This window comes from Rhinolophus sinicus, linkage group LG07, assembly GCF_036562045.2.
Source record: "Rhinolophus sinicus isolate RSC01 linkage group LG07, ASM3656204v1, whole genome shotgun sequence".
NCBI classification, from domain to species: Eukaryota; Metazoa; Chordata; class Mammalia; order Chiroptera; family Rhinolophidae; genus Rhinolophus; species Rhinolophus sinicus.
The window spans coordinates 71625768-71649151 of NC_133757.1; the positions used below are offsets into that span (position 1 = coordinate 71625768).

Genomic DNA, 23384 nt, shown 5'->3' on the forward strand with positions numbered 1-23384 from the left:
GGCAGGACCCGGGGGTCTGACAGTAAGGCCAGATCCTCAGTGCAGTGGTGGGCGCTGAGTGGCGCTGAGTGGCGTCGGGGCGCTGTGGCTCTGATCCTAGGAGGGGCTCTTGGGGAGGAGGAGTCTTGGGGCCCCTGCTTTCCCACTGGAGCGCCGCCGGCTTCTCCCGGCCCGGGGAGATCGCCGTCTAGGGGGGCGCTGTGGCCCCGGCACCCCTGCCACCTGCGCTTCTCCTACCCCCTCGGGCGGGGGCGGGGCGGGGGCGGCTCCCGTCCCGGGAAACCCGAGCCACTGCCCTTGGCTCCGCCCCCGGCCCCGCCCCCGGCCCCTAGCCGGCCGAGCTGTCTGCGGCGGGAGCGGCCGAGGCGGCGGGAGAGCGCGCCGTGGAGCCGCTCCGAGACCCGGGACCCTCGCACTACCGCTCCGGAGACCCGCGCCGCGCGCCGAGGCCGCCCGCGCCGTCCGTTGCCCTCCGCGCCCTCCGAGTCGCCGGCCGTCCAGGGCACCCCCAGCCCCCGACCCCGCCCGACAGGCATGGCCACAGCCCGCCGCTGAGCGAACCCCGGGGGACCCCATGGGCCGGCCCGCGCCGCGTCCCCACCGCGGCCGCCCCCTCCGGCCCGGGCTCCCCCGGGTGCCGCCGGCCCAGGCGGCCCGGATGGCGGTCGCGGCGGCAGGGGCAGGGGCTGGGGCCGGCGCGGGTGGTAGGCGCCACCGCCACTGACGGGTAGTCGGGCGCCCTAGCAGGTAAGCAAGGGCGAGTGGAGGGGCCCACAGGGTTTGGGGTGGGGGCAGGATCAGCCCCATGTACGGAGGCCTGGGGGCATTCCAGGGACTCGGGGTAGACCAGATTTTCTCCTTGAGCTGAGAACCGGCGCGCGTATGGGATCAACTGGCGACAGGTCCGCGTGTGTCGGGGAGCGGGGTGGGGAGGGCGATCTTAAACTCCCTTTCAAGTCAGGATCTGTAATGGGGGGGGTTCCCTGTCCGACGGGGCGGGCGCGCCTCTGACTCTTCCGACCGCCATGTGTGCGTCTGAAGAGGGGTGGGAGCGAGGGAGGGCAGCCGGAATCTTCTCCGCAGCCTCTAGGAGGGCGAGCCCCAGAGACCCCTTTTGCCTTGTGGTCTACGAGGGGCCTTGGGGGGCATCCGGATCCCGCAGACCCCGGGCGGGGAGCTGCCGTCGCGGCCCAGCTGCGCGCAGAAGTAAACATCTGTCAGTGGCGCGTTCCAGCCGCGTTCCCTGCGCGCCGCCGCCGCCGCCACCGGGGACACGGTGTCCTCCGGTAAGGGCCTGGCTCTCTTGGCTCCTGGAGCCGCCTGTTCAGCCACAAGAGGGCGCGAAACCCTTTTCTTTGGGGGGGTCCCTTAAGGGCAAAACCCGGATTTGAAGGAGTGGGGGCTGTGCCTCACTTTCTTGCTTTGAAAAAGAGGCATTCTCTTGCTCAGGATAGTCTCAAAATTCTTCCAGTTGGTGCGGTTTGGGGATTAGAGGTCATCAGGCTGAGGGGCTTGCAAACAGTGGGCATATTTGGCCTGGGATTGGGGAGGGAAATGGCCCCTCTAGGGACTGTTGTCACTGTTGCCCCCTCCCCAGGAAGCACCTGTATGTACTGTGGTGCCACTGGCCCTGGTCAGTGGGCCTGTGGTTACCTTCAAGGCTGGGCCACCAGCCCAGATCCAGGGAGCAGGGCCAGGGACCTGGGTTGGGGCGCCAGAGGCTGGACCCCTGACTTTCCTCATTCCTGCCTGCCCTCCCTGCCCTCTCCCTGCCCAACATCCTTCTCTCTGTGTTCCATGACACTCTTTGTCTGTCTCCAAGCGCCCGGGGCTGAGGAAGCCCCAATGGGGCGTGACTGGTCTAGGCGGATGTCAGCAGAGGGAAGACTCCTGGCTTTGCCAGCTTCTCCCCACCCCCCAGCCCCTTGCTTTGGGGCCCTTTGGACACCCCTCCCAAACCTTGGACGCCTGAGATTCAGGTTTCCAAAGCCACTGCTGGGCCTTCCAGCCCATCCTCAATGAGCTGCAAAGAGCTGGTTCTAGGGGTGCGGAGAAGAAAACCAAACATTGCCCCTCTGCAGCAGGGCACTGTCTGAAATTCCATTAGCGCTTGTCCCTCAAATTTCAGGCCTCAGTTTTCAGGGAGGAAACAGAGGCTATAAAGAGTCCAGGGCAGGAGAAGGAACCAGTTTATAGCCAGGCACAAGCACACAATCAAAAGATTGTTTCAACAAATGTTTGTTGGATAGCAATGGTAGTACTGCCTGTTTGGTATCAAGGCTACTGTCCTTCAAGGGCGACAGACTTAGACCCAGGGTGGAGGCCAGGGTGAACAAAGGCTCTACCTCAGGGTACGGTGGTCAAGGAAAACTTCCTGGGGAGGCTCATTGGAGCTAGGGCTGTGAAGGATGAGTAGGAGTTTTCTGAGTGGGAAAAGAAAGGGCATTCCAGGTGGCAGAAAATGCACAGGCAAAGATCTGGAAGCAGGAAAGAGTAGGATGGCTGGCTGTGGTAAATCCAGGGTGCCAAGGTGAGTATAGGTAGGAGAGACTGTTCTGAAAGGTTGTCAGAGGGAGCAATGGGCTGGGGCATTCAAGGGCAGATTCCTGTAGGTGGAAACTGGAAATACAGAGGAGAGAGGAATGGGTCTTTAACTCATCTGGTGTCACTTGTCCTGGCCGTCTTTGCTGAGGGACTATGGGAGTCCTCTGCAGATAGATTTTTCCTGGTCCCAAAAGGTGGGGCAGAGGACCTTGAGCAAGTAAGAAATTAGAGGAGGGGCCCCCGCTGGCAGCAGGGGGATGTCACTTCCCAGTTGGCGAAACAGGCCCAGAGGGAGGACACCATTGGTACCTAAATAGCTCAATGTTTCTGGGACCTGAGGCAACATTTGAACTTGGGGAGATGGAAGAGGTGACTCAGGTACCCTGGTTCCCAGGAAACCACTGTTAAGGTTTGAGTTGGACCTGGGGTCTGTGCCTTGGTTTCCCTTTCTGTCAACTGGCCAGCTTTGTGTGGTGTCGTCCTGGCAACTCCCAGAGGACCCACATCCCTCACACCACCCGCTGGGCCCCACACCAGCTGCTCAGCTATGCCAGGCCTCATTAGGCTGATCCTGTTATCCCACCCCAGGGAGCCCTCTCCCGCCCACCCAGATGCCTGCAGGACCAGGCCCAGACCAGCCTTGTGTGGTCAAGGTGGGAATTTTACAGGCCAGCAGCAGAGAGCCGGGCCAGAAACTGTGGCTCCGAAAAGCTGGTGGACCTGCCACACACACACACTCCCCGCCGCAGCCTCCCCAAGACTACGACTGTGCAGTGGCAGGTGCAGGAAGAGGGCTCCAGGCACCGATGGGGAATGGAGGACTGACCCTGCAGGTGACCTTTCCTACCTCTCCTCGTACTGTCCCTGGCTCTGTTGCTCCCGTCACACGTCACACGGGTCACCTTGAACAGGCACAGTCCTGCCTCCTAGCCTTTGCTCCTGCAGTTCCCTCCACCTAGAATGCCCTCTCCAGAGCTTCCCTTGGTCTCAGCTCAAATGCTGCCTCCTCTGAGAAGCACTCCTTGGCCACTCAACCTCAAAACAGCCCCAGTCACTATTGCTTCACCTCATTTTATTTTGTTGTTGTTTTTGCACTGTCAACATCTAAATTACCATATTCATTTCTTATTTATCATCCCTTTCCCTGATTGGGCAATGAGTTGGCAAGGGCGGGGCCCAGGTTGACCTTGCCATCCTGAGTTCTGTGCCTGGCCCAGCACACAGTAGGTGCTCAGTAAGTATTTGCTGAGTTAATGTGTTGGGGGCAGAGCCCAGCCTGCTGTCTGGGCTTTCTGCCATCTGGCCCTTTATTTACCTGCTAGTTCTGCTCTGCTGTATTGTCTTTGAGGAAACCTCTTACTTCCCTGGAGCTTAGCCCCACTTTCCCCGCAAACAGCAGAGCCTATCACACCCTCCCTGGACCTCTCCTCCCCCTTGGCATTACTCAGAATCCAAGGGTTGTGGAGACATTTAGAAAAACCCAGTTTCAGACCCAGGTTCAACCACAGCTCAGCCACTTGTTTGAGCATGTCACTCTACCTCTCCAAGCCTCAATTTCCCTGTGTGGAAAACGGGGCTAATAATAATAACATCTTCCCAGGAACTGGGGGGAGAATTAAACATGCAGAAAGCACTTAGCACAGTGCTTGGCACTAAGTAAATGGAATAGCCAATATTTCCAGGTGTTAAAGTTACTGTTGTTATTGTTACAGAGGCCATATGGTACAGTGGTTAATAATGTGGAGGGGGGGGTGTTGGGGCTGGGGTTTTGAGGGATGAGTAGGCGTTTGCCAAATCACTTGAATTCAAATCCCAGCTTGGCCATTTATGCTCTGTTTGACCCTGAGCAAGTCACTTCACTTCTTTGGACCTCAGTTTTCCCATCTACAAAATGGGGATAAAATAGTCCATAGCTTGCTATGAGTCATACACCAGTGGTGTTATTCGCTAGGGTTAGTATTAGCTATTATTATTTTACTATTATAACCAGCACAGTTGTCCCCAGAAGTCACTCTGTCTGTTCAGCCCTCAGCTGCACTTTGATGAAGACAGACCCAGTGCCGCTTAAGACAAGCTCGGGAGCTGAGAGACTCGCTTCTCAGAGTATCAGGGAGCCAGCGATGGTGCTACTGGTTGGGCAGCAGGCAGCTTCTGGGTTGGGGGAAGAAGAGGAGAGGATAGGCCCCCACTTCTGGCCAGACCTGGAAGGGTCGGAGAGGGGTGTCTTTGTGACCCGCCATGAGGCTGTCCCACAGGCTGGCCCCTGGCCCATGCAGATGTGGCATCAGAACCAGCTGTGCTAGCCAGATGTTCCTGATTTACCCCCAGATGTGCGTCGCCAGCTTACGGCTGCCCTGGTCTCCCCGTCCCCACCATGGGGTGGGGCTGGGTTCTGGGGCCCTCCAACGGAGGGGGCACATTTTTGTGGGCTGTGGAATTTGTTTCTTGTTTTGCAGAACCATTGAATCTTTCCTTGAGAGAGGCCCAGGTCCCGCCTGTCATGGGGCCTCAGTTTCCCCCATCAGTGGAACCCCAGGAAACCCCCATCAGTGGAAGCCCAGGGAGCCCCTGGGGGAAAGGAGACAAGTAGGGCTGCCCTAGGAACAGGCCCAGCTATCAGCCCTGGGGCTCTCAGCACTGATGGGTGAAACAGAGGCATGGGTGTGCAAGCACATGTGTCTGAGGGCCGGGCTCAGCAGCTACCATCAGCCGGCTCTGAAGGACTTTACTGAATTAAATGGCCCTGCAAATGAGGGAGGGTATCCTGGGCAGTCTGTTGTACAGATGGGGAAACTGAGGCTCAGAGAAGTGGAGGAGCACATGTTACCCCACCAGGAAGAGGCAGGGCAGGAACTCAAACTCAGTTGTTTGGAACCCACGTGCTGCAGCATTCACAGACACACGCCCTTCCTCGAGTGTGCAGGCCACCCCCACGTCTCCCCATGTGGCTTCACAGTCTGGCTCGCTCTGCCCATGGGCAGTGATGACAGCCCCACCAGCCACCCAGTCAAGCTGTCCCGTGCCCTCCCTAGCATTCCCACGGTGCTGGGCGGCCCCTTTCAGAGACTTCCTGAAGGTGGGTAGACCAGGTGACAGGACCAGGACATGTTGAGTGAGGTGGAGAGGAAGGAGAAGGGTACACGGGCAGGAAGGCACCACACAGCAAAAGTGTGGAGACTGGGGAGCTGCAGCCAGCTCAGGCCTCTCTGAACAGAATGATTGCGATAATCCAGCCCAACCTGCCTCTCCAGAAACCCACAGTCCAGAAAAGACAGACGTGGACATAGACACCATGCTGCAGGGCTCGGCAAGAAAGAAGGACCTGTGGCCAGGGTGCTAAGATAGGGAGCAGTGAACGCTTCCTAAAGGAGAGGCTTTAGGGGCTTTGAAGGATGAGTAGGAGTTTGCCCAATGGGCAGGCCCCAATTCCAGACCTCCCCCCACTAGAGGGATGAATGGATCGAGGGAGGAGGAGTCCCCTCTTGTTTTTCCTCTCCCTGGGAACAAGAATGCAGCAGGTGCCTTCCTGAGGCCAGGAGCTCTTCAGGACAGAGGTTGTTCATCCTGGGAACAGGTATGCCTGGTAGGTGTCCCCTGGGAAGCTCTGTGGAAAGGTGGAGCCCCAGGGCGTTTCCTGGGTACCAAGATAATGAGCAGTATTTCTTGGCACCACCAAGGAAGCTGCCAGAAACACCTACACACCCTCACCCTGACTGTCTGCTCTTTGGATGATTGGAAAAATCTGCCTGGCTGTGTGACTTCAAGCTATTCATCACCCCTTTCTGAGCCTCAGTTTCCCCTCCCTCTCCGCCCTAGCCCTGGGGATTCTGTGGCCTCTAGCTAGAGGTGGAGGTCTACCCTTGATCCCTCTTGCTGCAATTCAGACTGGCATGGCCTCCAAGAAGGGAGAGTGCTCCCTTGCCCCGGCAGTGAGGACTCTCCAGGGTCTGGACATTGTTTGAGGGCTGGGAAGGGACCCCTGGCCAGGCCCTGTCTGAGATGCCAGCAGGTGTGGACCTGGGCCAGACACCAGTGGTCAGGGTAGGGCAGTTCTCTCCTGGGTCATTCTGCCTCCTCTGCTTCCACGTGCCTTGCTCTCAGCCCACCGTGTCTATGCCGTTCGCTGTTCCTCCGGGGTCTTTGCAGCCAAGGGCCCTACAGCACTTGGGGTGTGTTCACATGTGTGCCCCCGTGTGTGTGAACATGTAGCCAAAATGTGGGTGTCACACCAGTGTGTGAACATGGTTGTGTTCAAACGGGATCGTGTTTGAGTACAGTGTAAAATGCCCAAGTATGAAAGTGTGTGAGTGTGTGAAACACACTAGCATAGGCACGTGGTAGTGTTCAAGTGTGCAAGTGTCAAATGCATGAGTATAAACATGCTCAAGTGTGTGAGTACAAATCGCTGGTGTGTGGTAATGTTCAAGTTGGTGGGTGTGAGTGTGTGGGTGTAATCATGTTTGTGTGAGAACTCCCAAGTGTGTGTCATAGTGTTCAAGAGGGTGACTGTGAGGGTTTCAGTGTGTGTGAAAACGTCCAAATGCATGATTATATGAAAATACTTAGTATAAATGGGATAGTGTTTGAGCGTGTGAGTGTGAAAACACCCAAGTGTGTGAATGGGGTACAGTGTGTGCAAGCGTGAGAATGCTGGGTGTGAGTGAGTGTGAGCCCCAAGTGCACTGGGAGAGAACCCACTTCCCCAAGTCTAGAGTCCTCCGTGACACAAGCACACCTGGTCCCTCCCCTGTGCCCTCCGCCACACCCTCATCACCCCCTCCCGGTCAGGTCTGTGCCAGAGACAAACCAGTTGGGTGACCCCCTAACAGAAAGGCCCATTGTTAACCAACAAGCTTATCAGCTGGCTTGCTGGGCCCCCTCCACTGTCAGCCCCTCTGCTTTCCTGCCCCCCATCAGAGCTGGAGGGGGGGGTCTGCTGTTCCAAGGCCACCGGGAGCTCCTGTGGCCAGGCCATCTCTGGGCTGGTGTCTCATCCACACTGTCAGACCCCTCTTAAGCCCTTAGCAGAGACAGAGGGCCACAGCCTGGTACCGTGCAGGGGCCCTGTTCCAGCCTATGAGGGAAACCGAGGCACTTGGGTGAGGGCAAGCAGGGTGCTGGGGTCCAGAGAAAGCCATGCCCTATGAGTCTTGGGCCTGGGTGGATTTCCCTGCCCATCTCCCCCTCTCGGGTTGAGGCTACCAGAGTTTCAATCTCAGCTCGGTGACCTTGGGCAAGTCATGTCACTACTCTGGGCCTGTTTCCCCATCTGTAAAATGAGAATAAGGACTCCTGTGAGGTTGAAATGACTTAATATGTGTTGAGTTTGTAGAAGGGGATCTGGCATAAAGTAGGTGCTCACTAAGAATAAAGGGTGTGGGTTTGGGCACCTGCAAAATGTAGGGCTGACCTCTGTTTGTTTCACAAACTTGAGAATGAAATATTCTCCCTGCAGCCCACGAGGCCCTGCACGACCTGCCCCAATCACCTCCTTGCCCTCACCTCTTCCTTCTCTTCCCCTCCCTCACTCCGCTCCAGCCCTTTCCTTCAACAAGCCAGGCCTTTGCACACACTGTGCTCTCAGATGTCCAGGCCAGCCCAGTGTTTGATTACAGGCCCCTAAGTCCAGGAGCTCATTCTCTACCACCACCACCACCACCAGTAATAAAAATTGTGATATCGAAGAGTGGCAAGTGCTCTGGGTGACTCCACAGCATTTGCTCCCAAGCACAGCCCAGGTGTGCAGCGTGTGTCGTGTCAAAAAACCCAGGCTCGAATCCCACGTCCTTGTCTAGCTAAGTGCCCTTGAACAAGCCCCTCCCTATCCGTTTTGTGCCTCGGTTTTCCCAGCTGTAAAATGGAGATATTGTGCCTCTCTTGTGGGCTTAGCACCGGGTCTGGTACACAGCAGGCGCTTAATAAATGCCCAATGTTACTGTTTGGTGGGTGTCGGTCCTGTGCCAGCGCATTCATGGGCATTCATGGGCGAGGGAGAGACGCTACGACTAATCCACACAGGGTCTGGCCTATGCAAATCGCAGGCAAATAACTGCTCTGCGTAGCCGCAAGCAGCCTGCTCCGCCCGAGTAGCGCGCCTGGGGGCGCCAGGCACCCCGCGGACGAGCCCAGGCGCTGACCCACGTCCAGCCCGGCTTTCAGCGCTCCGTGTAAATGTTTACACCGGGCGGGTCGCCAGGCCCCGCGCGCAGGCCGACACCAGGCAGCCGGTTGGGGGAATGTAAACGCGGGCTGGGGGCCGCCCAGCGGTAGGGAGCTGCTTGGACACGGTGGGGGTGGGAGTGCGCGTGGGTTATTAAACACCTACTGTATGCACTGAGCACGAAGCTCCCAAGCAGTCACAGCACCTAATGGGGGATGCTTAGGGCCTGGGGTGGGGGTGGGGGCGGGCAGTCAGTGAAGGCTTCCTGGGGGAGGCGCCTTCCAAGCTGAGACTGAAGGGGGAATGGGAGTGGGGAGGGAGAGAAGAGTGTTCTGGGTGGTAGGACCGGCTTATGCAAAGGCCTGGAAGTGGATCGAGCGCAGCTTTGGTTCATCGCTGCCCATTTCTGGGCATCGGTTTACTTGTCTGGAGAGAAAACCCAGGCTCTGAGAGAGGCAGGAACTCACTCCCAAGGACCTGGATATATAGGGAACAAAGTCTCAACCCGAGTTCCTGCCTCCCAGACTGTATTCTACCGTGTTTTCCCTAAAATAAGACCTAGCCGGACAGCCAGCTCAAATGCATCTTTTGGAGCAAAAATGAATATAAGATCCGGTCTTATATTACATTATATTACATAAGACCGGATCTTATAGTAAAATAAGACAGGGTCTTATATTCATTTTTTGCTCCAAAAGATGCATTAGAGCTGGTTGTCCGGGGAGGTCTTATTTTAGGAAAAACACAGTAAGCACCAGCTCATTCACTACCCTCGTCCCACAGTGCCCCCTGCTGGCAATGCCCTCATCTTTCACTCTTCCCCTAAAATCACTGGGCTGCAGTCACCCAGGCTGGAATTGCCAAGCTTGGTTCAGCCTCAGTACTTTTGCACTGTCTGTTCCCCCTGCCTGTGATGCTGTTCTTTTCTGCCTGGCCAACTCCTACGTTTGTTTAAGTCTCATTCAAGTCTCAACTTTTCTCAATCCTCAGGAAAGCACTCTGGGACCCCCCAGATGAGGGCGGTTCCCCTGTTACCCCTGGCACAGTGCCCACCCCCTTTTGGCAGCATTTTTCACAACCATGTTCGGTGGTTCCTTGATGAATCATGTCTGTTATTATTGACCATTAAGCAGGAGTGGTTCAAAATCAGGGGCCCCACTGTGTCCCCAGTGCCTGGCCCAGTGCCCCATGCCCGTTTGTTGCCTGACAGAGGGAGGCCCTGTGGCTGACCATCCCGTGCCAGCAGGCCAAGGATGCAGCGCTGGAAGGCGGCGGCCTTGGCCTCCGTGCTCTGCAGCTCCGTGCTCTCCATCTGGATGTGTCGGGAAGGCCTGCTCCTCAGCCACCGCCTCGGACCCGCGTTAGCCCCGCTGCGCCGGCCACCTCGCACCCTGGACGCCCGGATCGCCCGCCTGGCCCAGTGTAAGCCCTTTCCCCAGTCTTGGGTCAGATACCCCCGACACAGGGGCGGCCATACTGGTGGAATTTCAGGCAGTGGAGCTGGGCCACAGAGGCTTTTTTTAGATGGGGTGAGGGGAGGGTGCAAATCCCCCCAACAGGCTGGCAGGGTGGGGCGCATAGCTCCTGGGAACTGGGGTGTCTCGGCTCAGCTGTCACAAGGAATTAGGCTCTGACCCTCAAGGGCCAGATGGAGATTAGACTTGGGAACTCTGCCCGGCCCGGTGGCCCTCGCATCCTGGCAGGGGGTGGGGGGAGAAGGAGGCTGGACCTGAGGTCCCAGTGACCTGCCCGGGTAGACAGGGTCCAAGAAGAGGAGGAGACAGAGACCTAGAAACCGTTAGATAAAGGCACAGAGACAGAGACAAGAGTGGGAGAGACGTGTGGTGGGGGGAGGGCAGGGAAGTAGAGAAGTGCAAACGCTCATGGGGGCGTGGCTACCCGGTCCAACTCCCCACTCGCCCCTGGAGCCTGCCCTCTGCAGGTTCTGCTTGGGCCCCGACATCGTGTGCGTGCTCACGTGTCCACGCGTGCGCCAGCGCGGGTGGCTGAGGTGTAGGCGCACGCGGGGTGTGTGCATGGCGCCCGCGGGTGGGGGCATGCGTGCTGACCCACACAATCCTTCTTTCTTGTCTTCACAATGGACAAGGGTGGCCTCCGGCATGGGCTTCACTTCCGCCCCCACTGCTTCCCCTAGTAGGCGGCAGTCCTTCCCAGGACACTGGGTCCTAGAAACCTGGGTGGGGCCCCCAAAAGTCAGTGCTCCAGGACCTGGGGGCAAGGCACCAACAGGGTAATTCACCAGGGTGGGTCCCGGCCTATGGCCCATGGGCGGGTGCCTGCTTGCCCTGTATCCTGTCCCTGGGCCCAGTGATACTGGGGGAAGGGAGTGGCCCCTGATCCTCCAAAGGCCTAATGTTCTAGGCCCCGGGACTAATGTGCTGATGGTAGAATTTCAGGCTTGGGAAGGTGGGGGTGGGGAGCAGATCTCATCTCTTTGCGTTCCAGACCCTGTGCACGTGGCCAGGCCTGCTGGAGGGAGGCAGGGACAGATACACTAAAAGATTATTCACTGTTTATCTGAAATTCAAATTTAACTGGGCATCTGTATTTCATCTGGCAACCCCCGGAATAACTCTCTAGATGCACATCTTTGGGGTGGGCACACTAAATGGTAGAATTTTAGGCACCAGAAGTGAGCTAGGCTCGAACCTAACCCCAGAGCAGAGACAGAGTTGGCCATCCCAGTCCTGCCCTGGGCTGTAAGAACTCAAAGGAGGCTGGTCAGTCTCCTCCCACTTCGCACCCTCCTAGCCTCAGCCCCAGCCCCAGCAGGGACTCTGCAAACTGCATGGAGCATACAGGGAAACTGAGCCACAGAGCAGGGCCATCACCTGCCTGAAGTTGTACAAGGCTGACAGTGGCAGAACTAGGAACAGATGTTGCGTTTGTCTGCTTTTTGAGACCCCCTACCGGAACAGACAACCCCCAGGGTGACACACAGCCCCACCCCGTTGGGCCTCCCAGTAAGTTATTTGACAGCCAGGTGCGCCAGCCTTGGGGGCAGGTGGGGGCTAAACTCAGGATTTCCTCTCCCCACTACAAGGGTGACTGCAACCTTTCAGGGGCTGGGAGCCCCCTGCCTGCCATTCCAATGTGTGCACCTCTCTCCTGGGATTGCTGAATGCAACAGGTCCTTAAATAAAATCATTCGTTTCCTTGAACATGTTGATGAGATGCTGTAGGAACCTAACTCTTGTTTGTATCAGTTAGCCTTTGGTAAAATTGGTTTTGTTATTCGTCGTCTCGCCGCAGTTCCAAGAATCTATGGACAATGTTAAATGAGGACTTATTGTACTGGGGCAGGGCCAGCCTCTTGGGAAATGAACTTAGGCTATGGGACCCTGGGAACCTGTGACTCCAGGCACCTCCTGGCAACTGTGGGAGAAGAGGGCTGGACTTGGGCCAAACTTGGGCGCTCAATGGAGGCGAGAAGAATGCTGTCTGGGTTTGTCTCTCTTGTTGCCTCCTGCTACTAGTGTGCTCTTGGCCCAGTCTCTGATCTTTTGGGTGCCCAGTTTCCTTACCTGTAACATGGAGATGGCCCTGACAATAGCTGCTGCCACCCCATGTGTTGGGTTCCCCACACAGGCCTCACACGTGGCCTCAGTGCCTGCTGCTCCTCTTCTGAAAAGTACAAACACCCCGATTTGGGTCTCTGGATGGAGAAACTTGAGTCCCACTGCACAGTGGAGTAGGAGGGTGGGGCCTTATGACAAGCCTAGAAGCTCAGACAAGATGTGGGGACTTTGGGTGGGGACCTCAGCGTGAGCTAGACACCATATTGCCCAGCTAAAGAGTGAGGGAAGCAGCCCTCCAACATTGCTCAGAGTGAGCAGCACAGTAGAGGGGCAGGGTCCAGAGAGGGGTGTTGGTAGTAGCGTTGGGGGTCTTGCATGGGGGGGTCTGGATATGCACTCTCCCAACACCAACCAGAGAGGGTGCATGGGCGGAAATATGGTAGATGCTCTAGCGCCCCAGCTAACCGGCAAGGGGCACTTTTTGCAGCGAAACAGCGAGGGGAGGGGACTCCCACCCACCCACTCACTGATCCCCACCCCGTTCTTTCCCTCCCCTCGCAGACCGTGCACTGCTGCAGGGAGCCCCAGACGCGGTGGAGCTGCGCCAGCTAACGCCCTGGACCGGACGGTCGCCGGGTCTGCGCCGTCGGGCGGGGCCCAGACGGCGGCGCGCGCGTGCGCGGTCAGGGACGCGGCCATGCGGGCTGCACGAACTCGAGGTGCGCGTGAGCGAGCTGGGCCTGGGCTACACGTCGGACGAGACGGTGCTGTTCCGCTACTGCGCAGGCGCGTGCGAGGCGGCCGCGCGCGTCTACGACCTGGGCCTGCGGCGCCTGCGCCAGCGGCGGCGCGTGCGGCGGGAGCGGGTGCGCGCTCAGCCCTGCTGCCGCCCGACGGCCTACGAGGACGAAGTGTCCTTCTTGGACGTGCACAGCCGCTACCACACAGTGCACGAGCTGTCGGCGCGCGAGTGCGCCTGCGTGTGACCCTACCTCACCCGACCCTGGCCAGACGGCGGCCACGCCCCACGCCCCGACGGCACCCCTCCCCCCGTGCCGCCAGACAAACCGCGTGACAGACTGCCCTTGCGCAGAAGATGCCGTCGAAGCCTCGGGACTCTCGCGATAACTGTACAGAGATAAAGTGTGGAAAATCGAGCTGGGTTGTGATTCTGGGCACCGGGCAGTATCTACGTATTGGTGAGGCATGAGGGCGTGTGGGGAAGTGGCACCATCTCCACTGCGAAAAGGGGGATGGATTAGGGTACCACCTGCAGGATGGTGGGAAGATCCCGTTTGCTATGGGGGAAAAGGAAAGTAGATGCAGAGAGGGTCCTGTTTCCCAGGTACAAAACGGAAAGTGGGGTGAATGGGGGCAATGTCCGCAGGGACCGTCCTCCTGTTCCCCCTCCCTGCAGGTCCCTGCGCTCATCCCCAGCGTGTCCCATCCCAACTCCCAGCAAGATGTGCTTCTGGGGAGGGAAAGTGGAGCCACAATGTAGATAAGGAGACCGAGGTCCAGGTGGTCCCGGGCTTCCCTCACCCTCGGGCCCCCACCAGAGTGAACTCTGAGCCACTGTCTTGTTTCACTAGCTAAAAATACACGCGCGCTGTCCATCTCCCTGTGGGGATAGGTCTGGGGCGGGCGCCAGCGCCGTCCAGCCTTGAAACCGGCGCCTGTTGGGGCAGAGCCCGTCCCGAGGGATCTAGGTCCTGGGCCCATAAAAGCCCTGGCCGGAGCTCCAAGGGGGGATTTACGACGAGCCCCCGCGGAGGATGGAAAAAGCGCGGCTCGGTGTTTAGATTTGCCCGCGGTGTCACCTTGATGCTTGGCAGGCCCAGTACTGCCAGGGGTGTTGAGTTCCCAGAGCGAGGGATCAGCGGGTCCCACGGTCTGAGGAGGGCCGGGGGTGGGAGCGGCGCTGGGCTGGCATATGAAAGAAAGACCAGAGGCATGGACCCCTCCCTTCCCGCCCCTCATACTGGGGGCTCCCAAGGGAACATCCTTTACGGTTCCCCTAGATTGGCCCCTCCCCGCTTTCCCACACATCTGAGTTCAGGACCACCCTCTAACTACCACATCCTTTCCAGACCCAGTCTACGTCCAGAAGCTAGAGGGCTTGAATCAGAAGCTGCCCCCAGGGAGGATCACCTAGCCAGGCAGGAATGTCCCCCAGCTCCCTGCTCCCCAGGCCCCAAGTTGCAGCCAGAGAAACTCAAGGCCGCTAACAGGCAGGACTTCCAGGGAGCCCTGAGAGCAGGGCTTGGTAACCAGGCCACAGCCAGTGAGTGGTCTGTTTGGAAGGGGTCCCCCTCCCACTCCTGCAGTATTCTGACTCTGAAATTTGGGGTGGTGGAGTCCTCCACTGTTTGGGCTGACAGCGCAGTCATGGTCCGAGTCCCCAGACACTGCTGAAGCCGAGCCTCAGTTTACCCATCCTAGATGGCCCTGAGCCTCAAACAGGGAAGTTGCTGAGCCCAAGACACACAGTAGGAAAATTGGCTTTGAAGCCTGGGTTTGTGGCCCCTGAAGCTTGGCTGCCTCTGTGTGTGTGTGTGCCCTCCCTGGGCCTTCTGGGGCCTCGGTCTCCCCCAGATCCAATATCCCAACCACAGGGCTCTGGCTTAGCCCGCCAAAGAATTGAAACGTAAACAGAGCTGTCCCCGCAGACTCCAGGGCCTGGGGTTCTCAGCAGCACATGCCCCCCCCCACACCCACACACACACAGGGCACAGAGACTGCCACCCACATGGGGCTTAGACAGGGTCACACACAGACCCACATCCCACATTTCACATGCTCAGCCATCTTTCACACTTGGAACTGCACCCTCCGAGAGGGGCACCCTCAAAGTCACCACTCCTGCAAAAACAAAAGGACACAGGGTCACACATTCCGTCACACACAGCGACGCACATCCACGCTGATGGTCACGCTCCAAGCTCCACATGATCACCTGTCACACAACATCACACGCTCCCCCTCTCACCTTCCTTTGTGGGGCAGTCCCTGCCCTCCCTCTCTGTCCCCCGCGCTGCGTGGAAAGTCCCCCTACCCCACATTGACCCCAAGACAGCCTGGTCCCCACTTTCCAGCCCCTCAGGACCATGCCTTACTCACTCTGCCTGAGGGGCTTGACTTTGAGGGGTTTTCTCCTTGACATTTGGGGCCAGGCCATTCTGGGTTTGGGGGGCCATCCTGGACACTGCACACTGCTGAGCAGCATTCCTGAATGCGCCCACCACTTGATGCTATCAGCCTACCTACAGTTGTGATGATAACAAATGTCCCCAGACATCACCAAATGTCCCCTAGAGAGAAGAGTCACTCTGGGGTGAGAACCACTCTTCTAGAGTAAGGACAGACACATCCGTTTTCATTAGCACCTTCTCATCCAGAAAATAGTGCCACTATTGCCTTCCTGCCTGCCCCACACAGTTACACCAGCAATAAAAATTGTACGCAAATCCACCAGAACTATCCCCAGTGGGTGGGACCCTGAAGCCAATTCCCCACGGGTGAGTGCCTTGGTGGGTGAGTGCCCCACTGGCCAAGGTCCCCAGCAGGTGAGACGCCTCCCCCCAGTAGGTGAGGCCCCTGGCAGGTAAAGTCCCCAGAGCCCAGATTCCTGACAGCAGAGGTGCCCAGATAGTAAAGTCCAGGTAAGTGAGATCTCCTGCAACCTAGGTCCCCAGAAGGTGAGATTCCTGAAAGCAGAGGTGGCTGGCAGGGGCGGCCCGAGGCTGCTGGCTCACGTGAAGCCAGAGGCTATGCTGGGCACCCTCTGGTAGCTGGATTCCTGTGGCAGCTGCCAGCAGGTGTTGCAGAACATCAGGGCCCCGCTGGACCAAGGCCGCAGTGCCTCCCTCCAGCAAAGTAACTCAGATAGCGGGCATGGTCCTTGTCCAGCACCAGCACATACAGGGCCAGCTCCTTGCAGCTCTGGAAGTTGTGGAGGTGGATGAAGGTGTGGGGAGGTAGGAATTGTTTGTAGTTCCTCCCTTGGGGCCCAGGCCTGCACAGCCCAGCACCATGGCGTTCTCCCACAGCTTCTCTGTGAGCTAGTCTGGGTGTAAGGAATTCTCAAAAGCCAGTTCTCGAAAACTTGTACTGGGACAGCCCCTCGGTCATGACTGTGCAGGGTGGCAGCTTGTGGGAGCACTGGGACACATCCACTGTGAGATGAACGTGAAGCATCTGGCAGTACCGCACTCTGACCGAATCCTCCTTTCCGTTGGACACCACCCAGGCCTCCAGCTCGGTCTTGGCCGGCAGGTTGCCAGTGCATTGGCTGGCTGGCTGGGCCATGGCTCAAGCCAGCATACGGTATGAAGATGTCTGAGTCTCTGTGGTAGGACATGGTGAGATTGAAGTACCCATCCAGGGCTTGCAGCTATGGGGAGTGGCCAGGTGGTTCCATGTTGAACCAGACGCAGTGCTGGCTGAGCGGCCTCAGGGATGGCGGGTAGCTGACCTCTCAGTGATGCATGAGGACTGCATCTGCCCGAGGGTACACGCTGCGACATGCTGCAATTGATGGTCAGCTGGCACTCAGCTGTGCCGGGACACAGCTCTGAGCAGCGGGACAGAGCCACAGGGGTGTTGAATGGCCACATCCACAGCAGGAGAAGCAGGGGCAAGTGGGCAGGGGCCTCACGATGGCCTGGCAGGGGGCCCCCTAGAAGACACCGGCCCTGCCCACCCATTGGGAACTGTGGTGAGAGAGTCCACTGCAGTGGCCCCCCGACTTAGGGGACCACATGGGCTTGACGTGGGACACACAGAGATAGGAGAAGAAGCACAGAGCCAAAAGCAGTTGCAACAGAAGCCCAGGGAGATAATGGAGCCAGGGACATCGTGTCTTGGCCCACCCTTTGGTCAGAGTAGCTGGGAGGAGGGAGAGTGGAGACAGTGTTTTTGATAAAAATAGTAATAACCCACACCTGGGGACACACATGGGTTACCAAAGTTAGCATTCATGAGTTCCTGAGGTAGGCACTGTTTTCATTCCTGTTTTACAGATGAGAAAACTGAGGCTAAGTGACTCAGAGAGAGAAAACAGCAGAACTGGAATTCCAACAAGGACAGTCTTTCTCCTAGCCACTAGGCAACATGACCTCTTTACCTGGGGAGGGGTCCCCAGGGAAGGTGGGATAGATCACAACAGCTCTCAGGTCCCACCTTGACCCTGCCCTTTCCCAACTTACCCAGACTGTTCCCCAGTACCCTGGAGTTGAGGCTGAAATCCGGGGCTCCGTCTCAGAAGGGTATAATGAGATTGGGTTTTGAAGGTTGTGTAAGAGCTCACCAGATGGAGTAGGAGTCAGAGGAAAGGGTGTTTCTGGCAGATGCAATGCAAAGCCCTGGAGGTGAAAGAGAGCCTGGTCTGTTTGCTGGGCGAGCAAAGGAAGTGCTTGGGGATGCCACTGTGAACTTGAGTTTATATTTACTCAGTGTTTCACACTCACTAAGTACTCAAAGATAACCCCTCTGGTTCTGCATGGGGGGATCCTGGATATTTAGAGGTCTGACTGATTTCCCTCCATTCTGGGTCCTTCTTGTCCCCGTAGGTGGTCCCAAAGTCCTCCCAGACCCCAGACCCAAACCACTGAGTGGAAATCTACAACCTTGGCTCTGCTTCTCTATACTTCCTGCATCCCTGGAGCCCCCCCATTTCACATATGAGAAAACTGAGGCCCAGAGACATGTCTGTCTCTTGCCCAAGTCCACACACCTCAAACCATTATGATCCAGAACCTCAACTCTCCCTCTTAATGTAACCCTGAACTTCTCTCCCACTTTGCAGGTGGAGCTCAGATCTACAGCCCAGCACTGTCCACTAGAACCTTCTGCAATCAGGGAACTGTTCTACCTCTGCAACCCCAATTCAGGGGCCACTAGCCTGGCATGACTACTGAGCCCTTGAAATGTGGCTGTTGTGTCTGAGGAATGGACTTGTTAATACTCATTTAAATTTAAAAACGAATACTCTCTTCTGTAAATTGAAAACAACGTCAAAAGGAAACCAAACCAAAGACGAAGGCTGATTCTCAGTTCAACGAGTGGAAAACTTGTAAGTACACTTGGAATGCCTTGGACGTGCAGGTCTGCTTCTTCCACTGCATGTTCTATGGCGATGAAAACTGACCATCCTTATTGGGTTGCTGCCATAAAACACATCAGATTTCCAAGGCTTAGGATGAAAAGGAGAGTGTAAAGTATCTCCATAATTTTTATATTGCTCACACATCGAGCAATACTAGTTTGGATCTATTGGGTTAAAGAAAGTATATTATTAAAATTAATTTCACCTGTGTCTTTTACATTTTTTAAAATGTGGCTACTAGAAAAATATTAACTATATGTGTGGCTTGCATTGTATTTCTATTGGACAGCATGTGTTGCTCTAGAATTTCTATGAAAGGGAAACTAGTGATATGAATTGTAATTTAAATACACCGACCCTCAGAACATACCCCCGACGTTAAGAGGCGCATGACTATAGTTTGGTCTAAACCTACGCTGTCCAATATGGGAGCCCTAGCCTCACGCGGCTACTGACACTTGTCATGTGACTAATACAACAGAGGAACTGAAGTGTAAATGTTACTAAATTTCAAATGTAAGTTTTAAAACTGGACCGCATAAAGATTTTTTAAATTAAGTACAACTTCACTGTTCGGGTAGGAAGCCATTTCACTGTAGCCGTTGAAAGTCCAGCGTCCAAACAGATGTGCTTAAAGTAAAAAATATACTCCCGATTGCCAAGACTTCATATGAAAAAAAAAAGTAAAATATCTCATAAGTAATCTTCTATATTGATTATATATTGAGATAATGCTTTGGATGTATTAGGTGAAATAAAATAGATCATTAATTTTACCGGTAACTTTCTATACTTTTTAATGTGGCTGCTAGAAAATCGAAATTACATACGTGTCAGAAAACAGTTTGACAGGCTCCTCAAAAAACTAAACATAGAATGACCATTTTGCCCAGCAGCTCCGCTCCGAGCTATGCACCCAGGGGCACTTCTATACATACTGACACACCCGTGCTCACAGCAGCGTTGTTCACAGGGGTCAAAAGTTGCAAACACCGCAGAGATGGATAAATGTAATGTGGTCCATCCAGACACTGGAAGATTACTCAGCCTTAAAGAGGAAGGACATCCTGACACCGGCTACAACGCGGATGAACCCTGAGGACATGATGCTCAGTGAGACAAGCCAGACACAGGAGGACAAACATGGTGTGATTCCCTTATATGAATAGGTGGATTCACAGAGACAGGCAGTGGATTAGAGGTTATGGGGCTGGGGAGGGTCGAAAGGTGAATGAGGAGGTTTTGCTTACTGAGTACAGAGCTTCTGTTTGGGGTGATGAAAAAGCTTTTGGAAATAGATAGCAGTGATGGTGGCACACCACTGTGAATTACTTAACGCTATTGAACTGCATACGTAAACATGGTTAAAACGGCAAATTTTGTGTCATATATATTTGGCCACAATTAAAAAAATAATATAATATGGCAAAAGCCATTGAATTGTATGATTTAAACGGGTGAACGGTGTGGGATGTGAATTATATCTCAATGAAGTTGTTTTCAAACCTGACGTCTGAGGCTGGCAATGTCCTATTGGGCACAGCTGGTGTGACCCTCCAAGTGCAGAGTGGAGGACGTGGCATGTGGCCTTGTGTGGTAAAAAGGGAGCAGAATGTGGAATGACATGTTCACAGCAACGTTTCTGGAAAGAGACCCAAAAGACAGTCCTTTGGGGAGACAGCTCGAGGCAGGAGGAAGAAGACTGAACTCAGAGCACCTGCTACACAGCACAGCCGGGCTTTTGGGCTGGCACATAGAAATGGAATTAAAATAAATATAGTTTCTCCTTTTTAGTATGGGTCCTGGGTTCATGGCAGCTCCTCCTAGGAGACATAGAAGCCCTTGGCAGTGACCTTGAGGAGCGCAGATTTGGGGTGGGAGGAGGCCAGCGCTGAGATCCCACCCAAGTTGAACCCAAAATATTTGTTTCTAGAAAAGGCCTGAAAAATGCCATGGTGGTGAGGCACCACAAATGTCAGATTAAAAAAAAACAAAAAACCAAAAACCCCACTGCATCCCAAGTCTTCTTTTCCCACCGGACACTGGTGGGGAGAACCCAAACTTGGGAAAGATGAGGGTCTAGGCTGCTGGTGAGGGCCAGGAAGCAGTGGGGTTCCTAGTCCACGACTTTGCCAGAGAAATGCTCAGTTCCTCCTGGTTTGGCAAGTGAGTCGAAATTTCCCACACCCCACTCCACCTCTGCTCTACCTGGGACCCAGAAAGACCCTGGGAGTACAGCCAGGAGCCCTTTCCCAGGGGGCATCCAGTGCGTTTGCCCCAAGAGCCTTACCTGGGGGACAGCATGTGGGGGCAGCGGGCTGCTGACCAGGAGGTTTAGGACGGAGCACAGCTGGTCTCCCAGGGTGTGGATAAGGTGACACCAGGGAGGAGAAAGAAATACACCTGTAGCTGCAGCGCACAGCTCAGTCCAGCCTTTATACCTGTCATCAGGTGACTTAGGGTGTCTTGTTCCAGGAGCCAGGCTATCAACCAAAAGCAAACTGGGGGGCTCCCCTTAATCTCCACTGTAAGACCCGATGGTGTGTTGCAGGAAGTTGGGTACTGGAGTCACTGCCCTGGCCTCACCTGTGGCCTCAAGTCTTGCGTGACTTTGGGCAGATGCTGGACTCAGCCATAAGGTGAAAAGGCTGACCTAAGTCACTGGTTCTCAAAGTGGGGTCCATGTGGTGGTGGTGGGGACACTAGGGGTCCCTTGGGCGGGGGAAGGGCAGGTGAGCCAAATTTCAAGCTTCCCCACCTCTTCCCCATCGTCACTTCCACCAAATCCCACCCCTTCGTTCAGTCTGTCAGTCAACAAACACTCCTTGAGTCCATGCCACATGCCAGACCCAGGGATAGTGATGGAGCAAATGGGTGAGACAGACACAACACGTACAGAGCTCATAAGTGGAAATAAAATTATAATTTGGATAAAGTCAAGAGAGTATGACCTGGTCTGGACTCCTGGACCTGTGAGCTGTGAGCTAAAGCCCCGTAGAGTTCTCCAAGTAAAAGGAAGAAGGGAAGAGCTTTCCAGGCAGAGGGATCAACCTACATGCAAAGGCCCTGAGGCAGCAAGAAATGGGGGAATTGGAGGAAATTCAGTGATGTGTTCATGCAGGAGATGAGGTCCAAACTGGCGCCAAGGCCAAGCCACAGCAAGCCACGTCTGGGGTATTTAGAACAAGGGCAACAGGGAGCCATGCGAAGCTTTAAACTGAGCAGTCTAGTGGGGGCAGAGCAGAGGCCGGGAGGCCGGCAAGGAGAAGGCTGCTGCAGGTGGGCTAAAGCCCAGGGTCCAGGGCCCAGGTATCCCCACTTCCCTGTTCCCAAACAAGAAATCATGTCTGTGAGGCTGCTGCACGCTGCCAGAGTCCCACCATCTGCACGTCCAGCTAGTTCCAGGACGGCGGAGGTCCCAAGGGGCTGGGAGTCTTTCGGGGCAGGGGCGTTCACAGCAGATGCTGACCCAGATCTCCTCGTGGCTCCCTCCTTGGCAGGTGGATATCTGGTGACTTACTAAAATCTAACTCATGGAGCCGTCAGTCTTCATGTCACTGTGTCCTAGGCCTTCAGCCTTCCCCCAGCCACCCCGCTGATATGGAAACTGAGGTGTAAAGACAAGGTCCTTGCCACAAATCATTTGGAGTTTCAAATACATTAAGGGGTCTCTAGCGACACAAGCTGCTCTGCCAGGAACGCTCTTTGCCCCCTGCCACCTTGGTAATTCCCTGTCATCCTTCAGGGCTCAGTAGAGACCCCTCCCCCCCAATACCCTCCTCCCAGCGGGATCAGATCCTTCCTCAGGCCCCTTCATAGCTTTGGCCACACTCTGTCACGTCCCCTGCTGGGCTGTCAGCCCCTGTGGACAGAAAAGCTGGAAGAGCAAGAGAGCCAGGAAGAACTAGGAATCAGATTGCATCTCAAGGATTTCAACACTCCCCCCAGCCCCCGCTGGCCGGTCTCTAGTTGGGGGCCACAGGGCTCTGCCTAGTCCACATTTGTGATCAAAGTTTTGCTGGTTATGTCCGGAAGTGTGTTTGGTTGGGATCCCAGTCCTGCCTTTTACTGAGGGATCTGAGGCTAAGGACTGCCCTTCTCAGAGCCTCAGTTTCTCCTCTCTGTAACAATGGGCTTGTGCTAGCACCACTGGGAGCACTCACTGCTACTGTCCTCAGAGGGAAAGAGCTTCCTGTGAAGGGGAGGATTCAAGCAGGATGGCTCTGCTGTGGAAAGAGTCGCCGCTCAACACCATTTTGAGATGCCCCAGAGGAGTCAGGAGGGGCTTTATCTGCCCTGGGGCCAGGCCAGGAAGGTCCCAGGAGGCCTCTGCCTGAGCTTCCGATGGGCCAGGACTGCAGCCAGAGGGAAGGCCCCAGTACCGCCCACGTGCTTCTGGGCCCTCTGGGTCAGATCCACTGATCCCCATATGGCCAGATGGGTGGTGCTGTCCACAGGGAGTCCCCACACACAACTGTACCCCTGTGGTCCCTGGGAGCTCTAGCCATCTGTCTCCAGGTCACGGGTGGGGTGTGGGCTGCGACAGGAGCAGCCAGGCCGGGGGCACTGATGGGGATTTTCCATATACCAACCTCCAACCCAGCCTGACTGGGCCTCTTACAGGCCTGCTGCGGCCTGAACTCAGGCAACGGGGCTGGATGACGTGGCTGGCCCTGGGATGGTACTCCTGGGGTTAGTGACGGCTTCCAGGCTGAGCCCTGACTGCAAGTGAACCCCTGACCCTGGAGGAGCCCCAATCCCAGCTGTGCTCTGATCCTGGGCTGAGGCCTCCGCTGCTGAGAAAGGGAAGTTAGTGAGCGGGGGTCCATGGGGGGCCTTGAGGCTTCTACCCACCCAGATCCCTGTTAGCAAATCCTGCCCCTCCACAGGGACCGGAAATGAAATCATGTGTGTAACAGGGATTAGGGAAGTTAGGCCTCCTTCACACCAAAACAGCCCAACAGGCCCCGTGGCCAAGCAAGCGGTCGGCACCAGCCCAGTTCTGCCACTGAGCACGCCCCTCCCGGCCAGCCGC

The 23384-nt window shown here is 56.1% G+C and overlaps 1 protein-coding gene and 1 pseudogene across 2 annotated transcripts; one reads left to right on the forward strand and one right to left on the reverse strand.

Annotated features, from left to right (window-relative positions):
• The first annotated feature begins 322 nt into the window (after window positions 1–322).
• On the forward strand, window positions 323–13400 carry NRTN (neurturin). 2 transcript variants are annotated; one of them, XM_074337660.1, is made up of 3 exons: window positions 323–747; window positions 9915–10126; window positions 12805–13400. In XM_074337660.1, the coding sequence occupies exons 2-3, from the start codon at window positions 9958–9960 to the stop codon at window positions 13227–13229; spliced, it is 594 nt and encodes a 197-aa protein (XP_074193761.1). In that variant the 5' UTR covers window positions 323–747; window positions 9915–9957; the 3' UTR covers window positions 13230–13400. The 2 variants fall into 2 exon arrangements, with proteins under 2 accessions (XP_074193761.1, XP_074193762.1); XM_074337661.1 differs by having other exon boundaries at window positions 9951–10126.
• A 2542-nt stretch (window positions 13401–15942) lies between these two features.
• Window positions 15943–16949, reverse strand: LOC141572849 (3-galactosyl-N-acetylglucosaminide 4-alpha-L-fucosyltransferase FUT3-like; annotated as a pseudogene).
• Between the last annotated feature and the right edge of the window lie 6435 nt (window positions 16950–23384).

Coding starts and splice junctions, on each gene's coding strand:
- NRTN (XM_074337660.1), top strand. CDS start 9,958: ATGCAGCGCTGGAAGGCGGCGGCCTTGGCCTCCGTGCTCTGCAGCTCC. Junction 10,127..12,804: donor GATCGCCCGCCTGGCCCAGT/GTAAGCCCTTTC, acceptor CTCCCCTCGCAG/ACCGTGCACTGCTGCAGGGA.